The 18,142-nt window shown below is 38.2% G+C and overlaps 1 protein-coding gene across 4 annotated transcripts in view; it reads right to left on the reverse strand.

Moving 5' to 3' along the window:
* Positions 1-330: 330 nt before the first annotated feature.
* Positions 331-18,142, reverse strand: part of LOC131238154 (cysteine-rich receptor-like protein kinase 44) — a 93,819-nt gene continuing 76,007 nt past the window's right edge. Inside the window, exons 1-7 of one of the 4 annotated variants that reach the window (XM_058236183.1) lie at positions 8,610-9,593; positions 3,889-4,017; positions 3,624-3,763; positions 2,107-2,317; positions 1,699-1,936; positions 1,208-1,358; positions 331-801 (exon numbers count right to left, since the gene is read on the reverse strand). In XM_058236183.1, coding sequence (XP_058092166.1) covers positions 454-801; positions 1,208-1,358; positions 1,699-1,936; positions 2,107-2,317; positions 3,624-3,763; positions 3,889-4,017; positions 8,610-9,429 — 2,037 coding nt within the window. In that variant the 5' untranslated portion in view covers positions 9,430-9,593 and the 3' untranslated portion in view covers positions 331-453. Of the gene's footprint in view, positions 802-1,207; positions 1,359-1,698; positions 1,937-2,106; positions 2,318-3,623; positions 3,764-3,888; positions 4,018-8,609; positions 9,594-18,142 lie in introns of those variants that run through there. The other 3 variants (XM_058236184.1, XM_058236182.1, XM_058236181.1) reach the window with 3 other exon arrangements.

The following is an 18,142-nucleotide window of genomic DNA, read 5'->3' on the forward strand; positions in this document are numbered from 1 at the left end:
CCATGTGCCATGTTAGTGGTAGGTTATGGATGAGTGAAGAATATCACAATGGTAGTTTCAACCATGGTTTAAAATAAATAAATAAAAACCCCAAAATTAGCAGGATCTATCTGCATTGCCCTTCCAACCGAGTTCTAGCAGCCCATCAAATCCAAGTTCAATCCAAACTGCTGATCAATGTCGGCCCAAAGTGGAAAAATCTAATAACACTTGTAAATTGAATCTGGACTGTTGGCTGTTTTTTTTTTTTTTCCAACTGATGAGCAGGGTGGTTTGATTTCTTTGCCCCTGGCAAATCCATGCCAGGCATGCCTGGCGAACAGTGCGAACTTACACAAACAAAGATATTACATAAAATGTCCTAATTAATCATTTTCAACTTCATAGACAGTCTCATTAATTCATATCTAACTTAAATATCATAAGATTTCAAATACCATTTAATCCGATACTCTAACGGGGATCTAATTCAGTAATCGACATCTCATTTACGGACCATGGCGATGCCATAACGGGAGATTGATTCACCTCACCTGTCTGGGTACGGGACTCTGTCATAGACATGTCCGGAGCCATTCTACTAGCGATAAAGAATGCAGGCTGTGATGGTGTTGCGAGAGTGACAGTGAAGCTGTTGAGCATGAGCACAATCGATGACATTGTGGGCCTATCGATCACGTCTTCTTGAACACATAGCAATGCAATGTGGATGCACCGCATCACTTCGCTGCTTGAGTAAGATTCGCCTATAGTTGGATCAATGAGCTTTAAAACTGTGCCAGTTTTCCAATGCTTCCATGCCTACAAAAATTGCACCATTGCAAAAATCATGTTTTTAAAATGGAAATATTGATGTGTTAGATTAATAACATTAATAATGCTGTAGCTACTCATTTAAATTGTCCATCCAAATTGTACTCTCCTCATAGTGCAAGATCCAGGCCATTCATCAGGTGCGATCACTATGAAATTAATGGTTAGAAAATTAATAACCAGCAGTGTATATTCAGTGCGCACATGTGGGACCTGATTTTCGGGCAAATGCATGTTCATGGTCGACCCACCCAATGGATTTAACTCACCTCACACGTGTGCCATGTCGACCAGTGCGTAGCGAATAAAATCCTCTAGCCACAGCATTCTTTCAGCAATTTTACAAATTTCATTTCATATTGTTGAGATAAAATCGTCAAGACATTCTACTTACGTAGCTGAGAAGATCCTCGGCATGGTCTGACTCATAGAAGTTACTATTCTTCTGACCGGTCACGATCTCCAGAAGTAAAACACCAAAGCTGAATACATCTGATTTGACGGAGAATTGGCCGTGCATGGCATACTCTGGGGCCATGTATCCACTTCAAGGGAAAATCACAAATACCAACAGATGTTTGATAGATTAGTAGAGAATGTTTGATTTTACTAAAGCTAGATTTTAGTTATTAGATAGATAGGGAGAAATTAGAAAACATTTACAAGACCAGGAATGCTGAACCGGAGGTCCCAACAGTTTATGGGACATGACCCAAAATCAGGCTGATCAGACGATCCCCATCGTTCAATTATTTTTTTACCCTCCCATTCCTCATTCGGGTAGTTACTTCAGCTAATATTTGGGCCACATTCCAAATCCTGTCTGCTTCTGCAATAGGTACCTCTGAAGAAAATGAGCAATAGTTTTAAGGTTTAAAGACTTACTATGTCCCTGCAATATTACTTGTATTGCCCTGAGTTTCGTCTACTCCAACAATCTTAGCCATACCAAAATCTGCGATTTTTGGAATCATCTCGGCATCTAATAAAACATTGCTAGCTTTGAGATCTCGATGTATAATCCGAAGTCGGGAATCTTCGTGAAGGTAAAGTAGGCCTCGAGCCACCCCACCGATGATTTTGTAGCGCCTTTCCCAATTCAGACATGCCTTTTTATTTGGATCTATACAGTCAGCCAACAGATGCACATGAGTTCATCAAATAATTCACCAGAGTAAATAAAAAAATCATTTCATATGGTTTAATTGTAAGGAAAATTCTTATATAGGATGAGTTAATAATTTTGCAAAAGCATGGATAAAACAGATTATATGTATGGAGAAGGGTCCAAACCAAACAGAAACTTGTCGAGGCTGGCGTTGGGCACATATTCGTAGATGAGAAGCTTCTCTTCTCCTTGGACGCAGCAACCTAAGAGCCTAACAAGATTCCTGTGTTGAAGTTTTGCAATTAATGCAACCTCATTCTTGAATTCTTCTGAACCTTGTCCAGAGTCCCGAGAGAGCCTCTTCACGGCTATTTCTTGTCCATCTGAAAGCTTACCCTGCAACGATAGCAGGATTGTCAAGATCATTACTGATCAATATGATTCCAGAATGCACAGACCCATTTATATTTGGGCCATATTCCGAATGATGCACATCAATCTTTGGGTTAATTGGACACTTCCTCACACCGGGGATGCACAATTTCAGCCTAATCATTGCGGCATTTGAAGTGCCCCCATCTACATAGCGGTCCAAATTTTAGATAGTTTCGATTGATTTACAATGGCTTGGTTGATGGATACAATGAATAAACACATGATGGCTTTCTGATATCTTGCAATAATCATAATACGAGTATTGTTACATGTAATCCCCGGCTGAGGATATGAAAACATATATCGATATCAATAATACCCAAAAATATATCATCGACAGAGAAAAACACTGGGAAAACATTGGAAAATTGAAAAACCTTAGAAGATGGTAAAATAAAAGTAGTTGAATATTTATGAATTAAATAATTATAAAAGAGTCTCATACATAATAATTTTTCCTTTAATAGAGACCTAAAAGCATGTAACTCTGACACAAGGGAAATATTGGAATATATGAAGGAAATTGTGAAAATTGCCAATGATACTTCAACAAATATTAAAATACACATATTTACATATTTAGAAATCAAATACTAGCAAAAAAGATCTAATATTGCCAACTCAAGAAAATATTGGGAAACATGGGAAAATGATAGATCCATCCATCCATCCAATCATATATTTATGCATGCACATACATACATACAAACAAATATACATGATTTATTTATCCATCCATCCATCCAATTATCCATGCATGCATGTATACGTACAATAACACACACACACACACACACACACACACACACACACACACACATATATATATATACTTACATGCATGGTCTATCCATCCATCCATGCATACATATACACACATAAATGCATGCATTTTATTATATAACCATGCACCCATGAAAAAAATTTGAAAAAGAAAATTTTTAATAAATAGATTCTTAATGATATCAATGCATAGCCATTTTAATTTCGGATCTTATCAATAACATCTTCCATATATTCCATATATTGCAATACAAGGCGATACAAATGACCTCTAGAATTTTTGTAGTTGAAAGTATTGTGATTCATTGGCAATATTGATAAATTGGTGATAATTTACAGTATATCGACAATATATAGTCGATACCTATTTTTTTTTTTTTTTATTACTATGGGTGTCATCGGTTGGTATTGCCAAGCTGGGCTTGGAGTACCATTAATCAGGTGATCTTATCGATAATATAACTTATAGTTGAAATAGTGATACCTTATAAACAGCACCAAATCCGCCTTCTCCAAGCTTATTGTCTTCAGAGAAGTCGTCAGTTGCGGCTCTTATTGCGCCCAAATCAAATAGCAGTGACTCCTCATCAAATGGTAATGATTCATTTCTTTCAATCCTATGATCTACACAAACAGTGCCGTTTTCAATCATTTGTGCGTGTTTGCAAGACTTTAAGGTAGGTAGTGTTAACTGCAAATTTTAAAAAGAATGAGACTGTTTGCACCAGTGCAAACGTGCAAAGGTTAACCTTTACCGATCACTGATTTCTTCTTTTTCCTCCATAGGAAACAAGCTGCGATGACAGAGATGAGCACGACTGCAACAACTATAGGAACGATGATGATTATGATAGTTCGAGATGAGTTTCGCTTTCTTCCTGCAAAAACAAGAAATACAGAGGTTTTAAGGCTGGAAAGCAGGTCACATGGGTCAGAGCCAAATATAACTGGCCTGAGGCTTGTAGTATAGGCCCATGGAGTGGGCACTGCTTAGATATTTAGCGCTTTTGTTAAATAAAATTGGGCAGGGCACACCATTACTGTTAGTGTTCTTTAAAAATGGGTTAGGGTTGCCAAAACAACATACATGTGCTAGGGATACCATCCACACGCCACCACATGTATTCTCGCAAAAGAACATTTGAAAAGAAACGCATTGATCAAATCATGCGATATTGTCATTTTAAATCAATATTTCCCCTCCACATATATTTAGATATGTTTGTAAAAGAGTTAATAGAAAATCCACCTCCAAGATTAATTGTGGGCATTTAATCGCCCACCATTTTCCTATGGCGTGGTCCACCTAAGATTTGGATCCGCCTCGTTTTTGGGTTCATGCCCTAAAATGAGTTGGAAATTGGATATTGGACAGTATGAATAGAACACATACATCATGGTGGGGCCCATAAAGCACCATCGAGTAGCGACCTCACTTCTGGCAATGCCAGTACGGAATCTGCATCCCAACCAATGTATACACATGGCACACTTATTTACCTAGACTTGGACAGAAAACTAAAGCTGTAGAAGTACACATGGCACACTTATTTATCCATGCATGCTTATCCAAAAGCTAAGTTTGTAAAAAATACAAAATTTTCAAATAGCACCATTTCTGGAGGAGAGGGGAGGGGGTGCTGATTTAAGAGAAAGAAAGAAGGGTTTTAAAGGAAACAGAGGGGGCTTTAATAAAATAGGTTGTCATGATTCCTCATTGACCCAGGGCAACTTTTTATAGACCCAAGTGGATCATTTAAGAACCCTTGAACCTATCTCTAAAAAGATTTAAAGCTACTCATGAAGTGCAAAGTGCGCCTCAAATGCATGCTCTCCGCCTAACCAATCTCTCTATTCCATCCTTTTCTATAAAGCAACAAAAAAGAACTTGAGTGCGGATTGGATTGCCTATGTTGAAGGCACAGGAAAAGTCAGTGATGTCCCTTCTCCTTGGTCCTCCTTGTCGCCCATTAACACCATGTTACAGAGCATGCAGATTTTCCCTATCTGAATAGACTGCGTACCACACAACCCAATTTTTAATGTGTGAAACTTCTCTAGCTTCACCATGATTCATGTGTTAAATCCATACCATCATCAAATGTTTTTATATCATTCTAGAGCATGAGCCCAAAAATGAAGCACATCCAAATCTCAAGTGGACTACACCACAGAAAGTAGTGAAGATTGAATGACTACTGTTGAAACATTTCCAAGAGTCCACTGTATGGTTTATTTGCCATCTAACCTTTTCACCAGGTCACACAGACCTGGATTAAGGAAAACACAAATACCATCTTCATCAAAACCTTTTGTCACCGGAAGAAGTTTTCAATGATAGGCATTCAATTCCCATAGTTTCTTGTATTTCTTGTAGTGTGGCGTGCTTGAGCCTTTGATATGCTTCATTTTTTGTCTCATGCCCTAAAATGGTATGAAAATAGATGGACAATGTGGATCTGATATATGCATCATGATGAAGCCCGCAAAAGTTCTACATGTCAACCCTGCTCTGGTTTTCTTCTCCCCACGGAATGTGCTACACCACAGCAAGTAAATTTCTTAACATGTGAAATTTACATGGGCCCCATGATAATGTATTTCTTAAATGTACACTGTCTATCTATTTTTTCAGATCGTTATAAAATATGAGACAGAAAGAAAGTATAACAAAGCTAAAGTGGACCATACCTTATTTTTAGGCTCATGCTTTAGAATTATCTAGAAAATTTGATGGGGGATATAACACAAAAATCATGGTGGGACAAATTTGTGTTATGTAGCACGTAATCTATTTGAGAGAGAGAAATGCATCTTATCTTATGAGCTGGAGTCATCCAAAATTATCTAGCCAATGAGAAGCGATGGCACTAGAAATTCCCGTGCCTCCAACACCAACTATATGCACTGAAAAAGAATATGCTATATTCTTTAGGAAAAACAAAGTTAAAAAAGCTACTTTACAGTTCTACAATCTTAGTCCAATATTTTAATAAAACATATCAATGCACTATCCATTTTAAAAACACACAGCATATAGCTTGCACCCAAGTTATCCATTAAGTACTCTAGCCTTGAATATATTCTGAGCCAGTAATAAGGCCAGTGAACTCATCATATGGGTCATGTTAGAAATAATTGTGCGGCTTGAATAACTTCAGCCAGTTTTTATTTAGCTGTTCGTTTATTTTGCAACTATTGCCCAGCTGGTCAGTAAATCAACATAACTCTTGAGCCAGGGCACCAACATAGTGGGACCCTCTGTTGGAACATCATGGTTGTGTGCCAAGTCGGCACGTGCAGTGGCGTGTACATAATCTACCTTGTATACCTGCGAACGCCTAGAAAAGTTCTGTCAAAAGAATATCATGTAGAGGTATAAAGGAGAGTGCGGTTTGACATTCAACAGGCAAATCTTTTCATCATACAGGGAGGATCCTCCAATATTATGATTTGTAGTTATGGATCCTTTCCAATCAAGGTATGATGATTTGCTGAGTCAGATGCCACTTGCCTGAGTTGACTTGGGCTTGATTAAGTTTGATCCAGCTCAACGCCACAAGTCAGCAATGAAAACACACTTGAGTTGGACCGCTAAGCTGAGTCACCCCATGACTCAGCTTGACCAGGCTTAGCCACGACTTAACTCTGGACCTAGTAAACTGGTCGAAAGCTGCGACTATATATGGTTCATGTGGAAAAATATCAATAATGAAAGATTTCATCATCCAAACAAAGTAACTTAGAAGCAGTGATGACCCACAAAACATTTTCTAGCTAAACATTCACATGAACGGTGGCCATATTGAATCAGAAGGTATAAAGAGAAAAATCATCACCATCTTCCTTAAGTGAATAAGACCTTGAATCCACATGGGTATTTTTTTGAATCCACAGGCAAATAATAATAATAATAAAATAAAATTTTATTAATCAATAATTATCTAATTTGTATGTGTCTCAATTACATTGTTAATAAAGAAAAAATAAACTTAAATTCGTAAATATATATTAAAAAAGTAAAATTCTTACTCTAATAAAAATAACCATTCTAGTAAAACTTCTATAAAGCTTAATTTCTACAGATAAAAATTTTAAATAAACTTTTGCTAGAAAAGTCTTAACGTGATTACAAGTTTATTTCTAAAAAAGAATAAAATTTTAAACTTTAAAAATAAGAAAATGTTTATATATATATAAAGAATTACTAAAAATAGTAATTTTTTTTCTAATTTTTTATTTTTGGACTGAAAGCCCACATCTCTGACGAATTGGATAGACGCGACCCACTTTGTGGTCCTGTTAACCCCGGATGACCCGTTAAAGTAAAGATTGATAAGGTAACGTAACTCTGATCAAAAGTTATGGCCAAATTACGGTTGACCTTCTTTTGATCGAACCATGCGAGATATGAATGTATCCGCGTGGCCTCCAACATCACAAACAAAGAATATTTAAATGTTGACCGTGTACTGTAATAGGTTCTATATGAAACTATGAACGACCCAGATTATCGCGTGGTGGGGCAGAGGAGCCAAACAGATTGGGCGTGACTTTAGGAGGTTGCTAGCAAACCTCATCCCCCTAGGTCAGGGTCGACGGCAACCAGGCGCATTTCCTGTGGTGCAGAGTCCAAAAGTACTTCCGGGAATTATTGAATGATCATAGCCATCCATCTCTTATATGCGAACATGGATAGTCGCCAAAATTCAAGCCAAGCAGGTGAAATTTACCACTGAATATGTGTTTGTTATATTTGGAGTGACGAAAAATAATAAATAAAAAAAATCAATAGTAAACATTCAACTACATAAATCAATAATGAATATCATCTTTTCGATGTGGAAATTAGATTAAGGCCCACGGACTATAAAACCTAAAAGATGGACGATTTGGCATGATTATTTGTCCACTCCAAATAGGTGAACGCAACGCACTCAAAAATTTTTCAAAAAAAAAATCTAGAAGTGGGGATGTGCTTTGCAGTGCGGCACATCACAATTCAATCCATGACAGTTTCTCCATAAGGATATGGACAGAACACTCGGATTTTCTGTTTGTACAAGTGAGAGCCATAGCTTAATCATCAAGACCGTCCATCTGATTCAATCCACGATTAGTGGGCCATTCTGAAAAATCTCCCAGATTAGAAGATCCTAACCACCGATTTTTATCTTTTATCTGGGTTTCTCTTGTGAACCGTCTATTTACATACCACAAATTGAAATGTTCAGACCATATCGTGGAGGTGATTTTTCATTTGCAGCCCATCTACGGTGGAGACAAAAGAACCGATGGTTTTGATCACTAAAAAATGGACCCCACCTATACAAACCTAAAATCAGAAGGGAGGAGAATCATATAATCTCTCCATCTAAAAAAACCATTCAACAAGTAGCTGTGATTAATCAGAAAGGCGAAAATTTTTTTAAAAAAAAAAAATTCAAGAGAAGAAGACCAGAAATCTTACCCGTGGTAGTTGTGTTAGGTGATGGAGGAACCAGAGGTGGAGTGAGAGTAGTAGTAGTAGGAGGAGGAGCAGGTGCTATGGCTAAGTCGTCATAGAACTTGTATATCTCAAACCTCATAGTGCAACTCGGCCCAAGAACTCTCCCACCTTGTCTTCCATTACAACATGCCGGAATTCGACCGACTGCATCTTGTAAGCACGCATTGCAATCACTCCTTGACAGATCTTTTGTGCATTGCACAAGCCCATATATCGTTTGGAAATTCGAGAAATTCGTTGAACCTGTAGCATACCTATCTGGGTCAGAAGCCCCCCTCGAAACAAGACCATTCATCAGACCTCCCAAAAGCCGATTAAACTGATCTGGGTTTGATATATTTTGCGTATTCACCAAGTAAACCATTGGGCTGTTAGTAGACGATGACAAGATCGGTTGATTGGAGTAGCGCAAGAGACAATTATCATACCATGTAATTGCAGTCCTATTAGGGCAACTATCGACGATTTCTTGCCTTGCAGTGTTGAGGCAATCACCGCATGATTGGGGTGTAGTGTCACCTCTGCATTGTGCAAGTCCATAGATTCGGTTTGGGTTTTCGCCGAGCGTGAGGTTAGAGAAGCCGGTGCGTGAAGCATTAGAGGATAGAGAAGAGAGGGAGATGTTGAGGTTAGTTCCAAACGTGCTATTAGCAGTGTAATTAACTGTGCTTGGACAATAGGTCCAGAGAGGATCTGCAGTGTTTGTTGGGAGATGGAAGATGAAGAGGAGGGATGAAAGGAGGAGAAATTCAAAGGGTTTTGAAAAGAGAGAAGGCATCATCTGGTTGTTGGAAAGTATAGCTGACTAATGGGAAGATCAGATGCTTTTTTACGGATGAAGAAGGTTACTTAAAGAGATGTTGGGCTAGTAAACGATTTGAAAAGGGCGACGGATTGGCTGTGCCTGGGTACAGGAAGTTCCTTTAGTCAGAAACTGTCCGGGCCCACAGAGATGGCCGTCACAAATCCACTCTCCATCGGTTTGCAATACCACAATGAGACATGCAATTAAAAATCAGGTAGATCCAATATTCATGTGTGCCACACCAAACGAAACCGTTGGGACGGAAATATCTACCGTTGAAACCTTCCTGTAGCCGACCACGATGTTTAAATCCAAACCGTTGGTAGGTTTATCACTACCCAGATAAATTGTAGGCACAAATATCATCGTGATACTTCTATGAGCCCCACAAAGTTTCCAATGGTGGATGTTCGATCCACGCTGTTTCTTGTGGTGTGGCTCACATGGTTTTGCATTTGCTGACTTTTAGAGTCGTACGTCTTGAAAACTGCTGGATGGAGTGGATTTGTGACCACTATCTATGTGTTCCTCCCACAGCTTCCTACTACAGGAAGGCTTTGAAAAGTAGCCAGTGTGTCACCTACCATACTAGTGGCATTCATGTCCATTCAATGGAGCATGTATGAAAAGTCAAGACTTCAGACGAACTTATCCATCTGATTTCTCGCAATGAATTTGAACTTTAACATGGGTGTTTGGACCAGAATTTTTTATTTTTTATTTTTTTAATTGAAAACGAATACTTTCCTAATAAGGTCTCTTCTCATTATACTAAGCAATCATTAAACTTTTCTATAACCAATATTCTAAATGAAAAGTATAAGGTGAGCATTGCCTGCAAATGAGATTTCCATCTGCCAAGCATTGCCTCAAAAAAGAGATTTCCATTTCCCATCCAAATTAGATATCAATACATAGCCATATGTTGGGTTTTTTCTAAATAAAATAAAAACGAAAAAAAAAAATTAATTAAAAGACATGTCTCTTAATTGTCATTTTTGGTAAATCATGGTAAATAGTTATGGTGGGTGTGTTTTTATTTTATTATTAATTTTGAATTCAACAATGGTGGTGGAAGCATGTCATTTATTAAAAGACATCATGGATGGTCATGATTTTTTCATGGAAAGGGACTCAAAGCATCTTTTGTTAATTAGTCTATAAAAATACATCTTTAAATCGTTCCAAAGCACAACAACCTGGCAGTCTCATCTTTCCATCATCCTCTCCACTATTCCCCTGTTTTAGATAGTGTTTGGAATGTTGCAAATTGAAGAAATTTCTTAAGATAAATTGTAAATAGTTAAAAAGTGACTAATTAAACTGTAAAAATAACAAACTTAGGGGGTATGCTGTAGAAGTATGTATGGGGGCGCACAAGGTTTTACAGTTTTGTATGCCAAAACTTACATTTACCTAGTTAAAAAGACAAGGCTTATTGTATTTTGAATGCAAAATTATCATAACCCTCTTGGAAACTGATTTAAACATTAATAGGATGCAAAGATTACGTTAAAGTTAACGATGTCATAACATACCTCAAGAATATCTCTGGTTGCATTTTTTTTCTTTCTACTTCTCATCGTTCGCTATAGAATTCATAAAAATTCATTATTAGATAATCATTACAATTTTGACATATACCAATATAATTTTTGTTGCTTGTAAAATTGTTGAAATACGATTTTTCTTTCTTAGATAAATACATGAAACGTCTACAAGAAGTAAAAGAGTGCACATAAAGACATCCACCATGCAAAACTTTAAGCTTAGGGGTCATTTGGATGAAAGTAAATGGATAAATATGAGAATCAGATGTAAATGGAGATAAATGATGTGGCGTTTAGATAAGAGTAAATGCATGTAAATAAAATAAAATGAGAGTAAGTGGGCCCATAAAAGAAATCTCATTTTAAGAGAGAATTTGAAAGTAAATTGCATGGAAAGCCTTTTTATACAAGTAATATATATATATATATATATATATATATATATATATGTGTGTGTGTGTGTGTGTGTGTGTGTGTGCGCGCGCGCGCGCGCGTCTTGGAGAGTTGCACAAGTAAACATAAATGTCACTGTGCACATGCCTATTGTGCACATGGTAGCACATTAATGATACTCCAAAATAATTCAATTATTATTTATAACAGGTAGCCAAGCTATTAAGTCTAAACCTAAAAAAAATTAGGCAATTTCACCATTAATGTGAGCTATAACGTACAATGTAAATGGATGGCTTAAAATATTATTTCTAACCATTATTATTGTTATTATTATTGATAAATGGCTTACTTTTCAAACCATTATTATTGTTATTAATATTTAGTATCAAGTGTAAATGCCTTAATTTTTATGCTAAAAGTCCTGAATATGGTACATGGAAAGATATCCAAGCATAAAAGATTCCTTATACGCCCGCATACGTTTATCTGGCTACCTGAACCGTGTATTAGGTTGGACCCACGCGGTAAAATGGTTGGACGACTTTTCAACAAGCGGGTCATACAAGCAGAGATGTTGGACAGCTAAGTCAATGCAATCGCATCTCAGTCACGATGACTCGGTCACAGGTCATGAATTATAAGACTCGTGTAAACACGTCATTGGCCACAAAAAAGGAGGAGGGACCACACGGAGAAACGGGAAATGGACGCGTCTACCTGGGCGGCTCGGCCTATTGCAATCCCGAATGGTGTTTCCGTGATGTGCGACATATGCACCCGTGTGGTGCTTTCGTGATATGCGTTCGTTTTTTCATTTATGGGAGCACATTAGGTGCGGCACTTACAGTGGGCCCTACCTTGATGCATGTATTATATATCCACGCTGTCCATCCTTTTTTGCAGATCATTTTAGGGTGTGAACCCTAAAACGAAGAGGGTCCAAATCTCAGGCACCACGGGAAGGAGTTGTGATTGACGGTTAACAACTTATAATGGAAAACAAAAGTATTGGATCGATCTGATGTTTGTTTTCCCATTCATCCATGTTTATATGATCTAATCAACAGGTTGGATGGAAAATAAACGTTACAGTGGGCCCCTAGGAAGGTTTTAATGGTGGGAAATTCAATTAGCCACTATTTCTTATATAGCATGGTCCACGTGAGATTTGGATCGGCTTCGTTGTTTGGATCATGACCTAAATCAATCTGAAAAATGTATGGACGGCGTGGATGTAGAATACGCAAATCAAGGTGGGCCCGACGTTAAGGTACGCACTGTCTTGGGTGAGGCCGGGGTCGCACCTAATACGATTACCTTTTTCGCAGCGAATGCTATTCGTATTCGCAGGCGCACAAATTAACGCACATCACAGGAGGACCACACGGCTGCATATATCTCACACGTGTAAGATATCCAGACGGTTCATCAGACATTCCCAACGGTGAATTTATCTACGTTTATAATTAAGCCGACCTTCTCATTGGTTGGCCCACACAACACATTAAATACGGACCATTGGTTATCATTTTTCTTATTATATGTTTTCACTATGTGTAGCCAACTAGATGAGTAGACCAGCCCATCTTTTAACGGAGGATATTCCACATGTGACAAGCATGATAACCTGCCCGGATCTTCGAAATGTGTGTCAAAAGTTCATGTAGATTCGTGGCCGCGAATGGCGCGTTTGGCAACGGCATTCTGCTCAGCAAGAAATAATTGAGTCATGCCGTGTGCGGCGGACCACATAAGTGCGACCATACCGAAAATTTCATCAACTGCACGACCCTCATTTCAATCAGTATCCATCCAATCCCAATTGTTCGGATGGTTACAGCCGAGATGCAGAATTTTTACCAAGTCCCATCTTTCTTCTTCTCTCTTTTTTCTTTTTTTCTTCGGTTCTACTTCTATTCCTATATTTTTATTTGAATTTAGTTTAATTATATTAATGGTTAAATAAATTTTTTAGTTTGTAATAAGATGTGAAGCTTATAATTCATTCTAATGTTTTAATTTACTTTGATTCAAGTTATTAAGTTTAAATGTTAAACAATTCATTAATATTGATTTAAATAAAGTTTTAGTTTTAGTATACTTTGATTTATTATCTCCAAGAACTTTCAATGCTTAAGAAAGTTAAAATTGATTGCTTATTTCTTTTATAATGAATTAATCTGTAAAATCAATTGATCCATCATAGACTACGGGCACGATAGATGCTTTGAATTTTCCACAATTAATACTTTCATGCTTAATGTGATAATTGAATTAATTTAAGTTTAAATCTATTTTAGTGTAATGTCCTGTAAAATTTTAAGTGGAGACACTTTTATGTCCGTGAGCGAGACCATTATGAAGCCGTACTAGCCTAACTAAATACCCTAATCAAGATAAATTTGGTAAACTTAGGATAATTTAAGCCTAACACTGTTTTCGCTAAGCGCGAATGAGTAGCATTGTAAACTTAGGCAGTCCCAATAGAAAAATCCTGGGGGATAACTTATCCCAAAAATTTCCCGATTAGCCGAATTAGATATAGATTGTGTGTTAGTGATCCGCTAGAATCAAAACTATAGAATAATGTCCATCTTGCCGAGCTTGATGTCCCTCACAGATATTGAGTCGAGATAGTGCCTAAAAAATGCTCAACATAGGCCCGTAAGCTGGGTGCATGGGATGTGCAAATGACTTGGGGGATAACCTAGAATTTATGTGAAATCAGCACCCTTCATTCTTTCGTAAAGTTGTAGATTCCGGAACGTTGGATGATGACTAAATTTGTGGCACTAATAGAGGTTATTACCCTGCCCGTTTATGTATAGTTAAGAACTCGATCGACGCTCAGTGATCGTCGATCTTAGTTAAGGCCCTCCCAATTGATTAGCACACCTGATAATCAAATGTTTGTGTCAAAACATAGATCACTTAGTAGGACACCTACTCCATAGTGTATATTGCCCCGTATACCTCCTATGGGGCCCTATTGGTGTGAAACAACCTCCCTTAGGGTTAGTATGATGAACAAATAACTATTGGGGTCATTCATTCCTCTTACCCAAATTTTGGTGCCCAAGCCTTAAAATTAAGAGAGAAAGAGGAGAAAGAAGAAGAGAAATTGGTGTGAGAGAAGGATAGATCGGAAGAGATTATTCTTCCCTCCTTCGATTGTCGTCTGTGCCGCAATCGAAACCCTCATATGAGTCTCCCGGTAATGATAAGGTGAGATCTAACTCTTACTCCCAAACCTTAGAGCAAGTAGAATGATTTCCCAAAATCTTCATAAGCCCTTTGTGATTTTTAGGCCTCGATGACTTTCCCTGAAACCTTAACCATAGGAGCATTAAATTGGATGAATTGTCGCAAATGTGCAAACCATTATCATAGGTTGTCATTTATTAAATCTTGAGAGTTTCGATTACTGATTCTTAGTTGCGAACAAGTTGATACATGCTAACTTGCGTACGTTTCGGTTTTAATCACATATAGTGCTAATTCCGACTTATTGATGCTTACATGTTTGATGAAATGCCCGAATGAACGTGAATTACTAGATTTAGGATTCATGCTATATTTCATTGTATTGCTTGATGGATAGTTAGTCTTGATCGATATTTAGAACTACTTAAGAGTTTGGGTTAGTTGGCAAATGCCAAATACAGGGTTAGCCCGATTTAGGGAGGCTACCCTAGACTTGTTTGATTAACCATGTATGACCATGACTAATTGAATCTAAGATACCCTATGCCCATTGAATGAGTCCACTGATAACCATTAGTGATTCGATCCACAAGACTCATGGATCGAATATGACGGTATGGGATATCGTGTTTATGATATTGGCTTAAGCTGGGGTGACGAGCCTTCTCATAGTGACTGTGGCAATGCTATTATTCAAAATTTGTCTATCGTATGTGTTCAATTGGGAGTGACGAACCCAAACAGTTCAAGGGACATAGGCAATGAATGGTTAGACGAATAGGACTTAATAAATACTCAACTAAACATACATATCTACCTCATTGCATTACCTTATGTTGTGGAGATTTGGCGTTGTAGTCATATGATGAGGGAGTGTTGGCATTCACAAAATAGGCATTGAAGTCGCTTGAGGGGGAACGTTGGATTGTAAGAGCATGCATCATTTCATTATCCCATTTATGTATATTAACAAGAGTACTTAGAAAATGAGTGTTTATATTCTTTATTATTACTTATATTGATAAGGTTGATAATGTGTGTAACTTAAAACTAATGGAACCACTAAGTTGATCACTCACTCCCACTTTGGAACGATGCTTTAAAACACCAAACAGACGATGTTGTGGATGTAGGTGTTATCAAGGCTGACCCATTGGATGCATACATGGACCCAGAGGAGTTCTTGTACTTTCAGTTGTCGGATGGACCAATTTAGCCAGTGCGTTGCTCTGCTAGGAGTATCGGATGTTTTAGTGTTAGATGGACTTTACTTCGACACATTTTACTTACTTTTGGGACTATATATTGGGCCCTATCTATGGACCCATACTTTAGATAGATGTATATTATATATTTTTAATTGATTTAATTACTTCCGATGAATTTATTTTAGAGTATATTACACTGTCTAGCTTAGTTCTATGCTAGTTTGGATATCATGTTAAAACATATCGAAAGATCATAATTTCGCAAAGCATAAGTAACACTCGGAATATTAGGGATCAAGTACGTGCTTAACCCCTGAAATTTGGCACGTCACAAGTAGATATTAGAGGATGAGTTTAGAGTTAAAGAAGACTATGGGCTGGGGACCTACCATAATGAATACTCTGACACAGTTAGGAATTTGAAAAATCAGACACTTAAACCTAGGATCCAATTGCCCGTGTGATATGTCGTGGAACTTGAAACCTAGAAACTAGTACCATAGGATCAAACCCAGAAACTTGTATACTGGAATCTCGACATAGCAATTTGAGTGATAGAAGTCATGTTGGTAAATGTAATCAGGTCTATAAGGTTGTACATCGTTTGTAAGAGCACGAGGATCCTTTTAGGTGGTGCGTTAAAGCGTGAGAAGGAAGGCATTGGCCTTAAGCCTTTGGAAAATATCGAAAAGGGAAGAAAATTTAGAGTATAGCGCAAAAAGAGGGGTGAGGGTTAACCCTCAAATTGAGGGTCGACCGTCCCTTGCTAGTTGGACCAAAATAAGTCCAGAGTTTGAGGGTCGATCCTCAAAATCGAGGGTTGACCCCCAATTGTCTAAAGACCATGGGTTGACCCTCAAGTGCGGTTTATGTGTGCGTGTGGGTTGTATAAAAGACGAGTGGGGCTTCATTCGCCCCACTCCCTTCACATCTAAACACATATCTCTCTGCCCTCCAACGGAAACCCTAGCCTCCCAAGCTGGTTAAACCTCCCAAAACTCATTTTTGCATCGATTCCTTCATCCCCTTTCAGAATCAAAGTTCCTGGGTTGGCAAAGATGGCTCTTCTCTCTTCTCTTTCATCTTAGTTCGTGGTTCCTTTGATTTCGGTGCTAATGATGAAGAAAAGGAGTGCCGAAGCAGATGAGAGCCCACTCCGTGAACATTGCACAAAGCAAAAGGAAGACATGGGTGCTTCCTCTTTCGATCCCACTGCGGTTCAGTTTAAGAAAAATGTGGGTCACGATTGTGGCAGTCCATTGCCATCCCACGCATTGCCGGTGGGTAAACAAGCCGCCCCACCATGTGCTGCAAACCAAGAAAAGTTTGGCCACCACCCCATTTGCTTTGAACGCCATATAGACAATGAATTAATTATCACTGACAACGTAGCGCTCGACTAGCTATATGTACTCAGATGGGACCCCATCTTAGTGCCCAATGAGGAAGCGGATGAAGATTTGGTGTGCATATTCTATGCCACCATTAGGAATGCAAAATAAGAACCCTTGCGCTTCAACATAGTGCGTGGTGGGCTTGTGTACCACTTTGATGTGAAAGTCATTTCAAAAGTTATGGGGGTACCACATGAGAATGTAATTGTTCCGGAGAAGGATAAGAAAAGGGAAAGGCACAAGGACACTAGGATCGCTTTCATATGTGGGAAGCATAAGAGTTGGGAGTCCAAGACCTTCCTTAACGCTTACAGGATGCTTCCAGTGTTTTGGATGCTACATCTCATTTTCATAGATAATGTGCACCCTTGAGCAAGAAAACGCACCAAGGTAACGTAATATATGTTGGAAGTGTTTTATTTGTGTTGAGGGTCAAATATTGCCTATTAGACCCCAATTATTGCTTGGTTTTATGAACATGATTATGTTTAACGTCCTATTTTAATCGCGTTTGTGTTGCAAGGTGAATTGATGTCAAGAATCACTAAAGCAGGAGACGGATCTTAGGGGACTGAGATCGAAGAATTCACATGCCAAAGATCCGAGAAAACTCAGCGTTTGAAGTTAAAAAGGCCTTAAAAGCGTCCTGAATGTAAGATCATAGGGTTCCCACCATCCGTTTAGTTCGAAACTTTATCTGGCATGAGTATCACAAAATAACTAAACACATCGAATTTTAGCCATTGGATCCTTGTGGAAGTGGCCCAACGGATAGATCAATCCATAAAACACTGATCTGGGGCCCACCTGATCTTTGGATATGCTCTAATTTTGGTCTCAACCCCTTAAAGTAGATGAGGAAGCAGGTGGTTGGAGTAGATTTCTCATGAACATCATGATGGGCCCCACCTTTGGGTGCGTGCGCACACAGTGCATG

Source organism: Magnolia sinica, chromosome 1, assembly GCF_029962835.1.
Source record: "Magnolia sinica isolate HGM2019 chromosome 1, MsV1, whole genome shotgun sequence".
In the NCBI taxonomy this organism is placed as follows: Eukaryota; Viridiplantae; Streptophyta; class Magnoliopsida; order Magnoliales; family Magnoliaceae; genus Magnolia; species Magnolia sinica.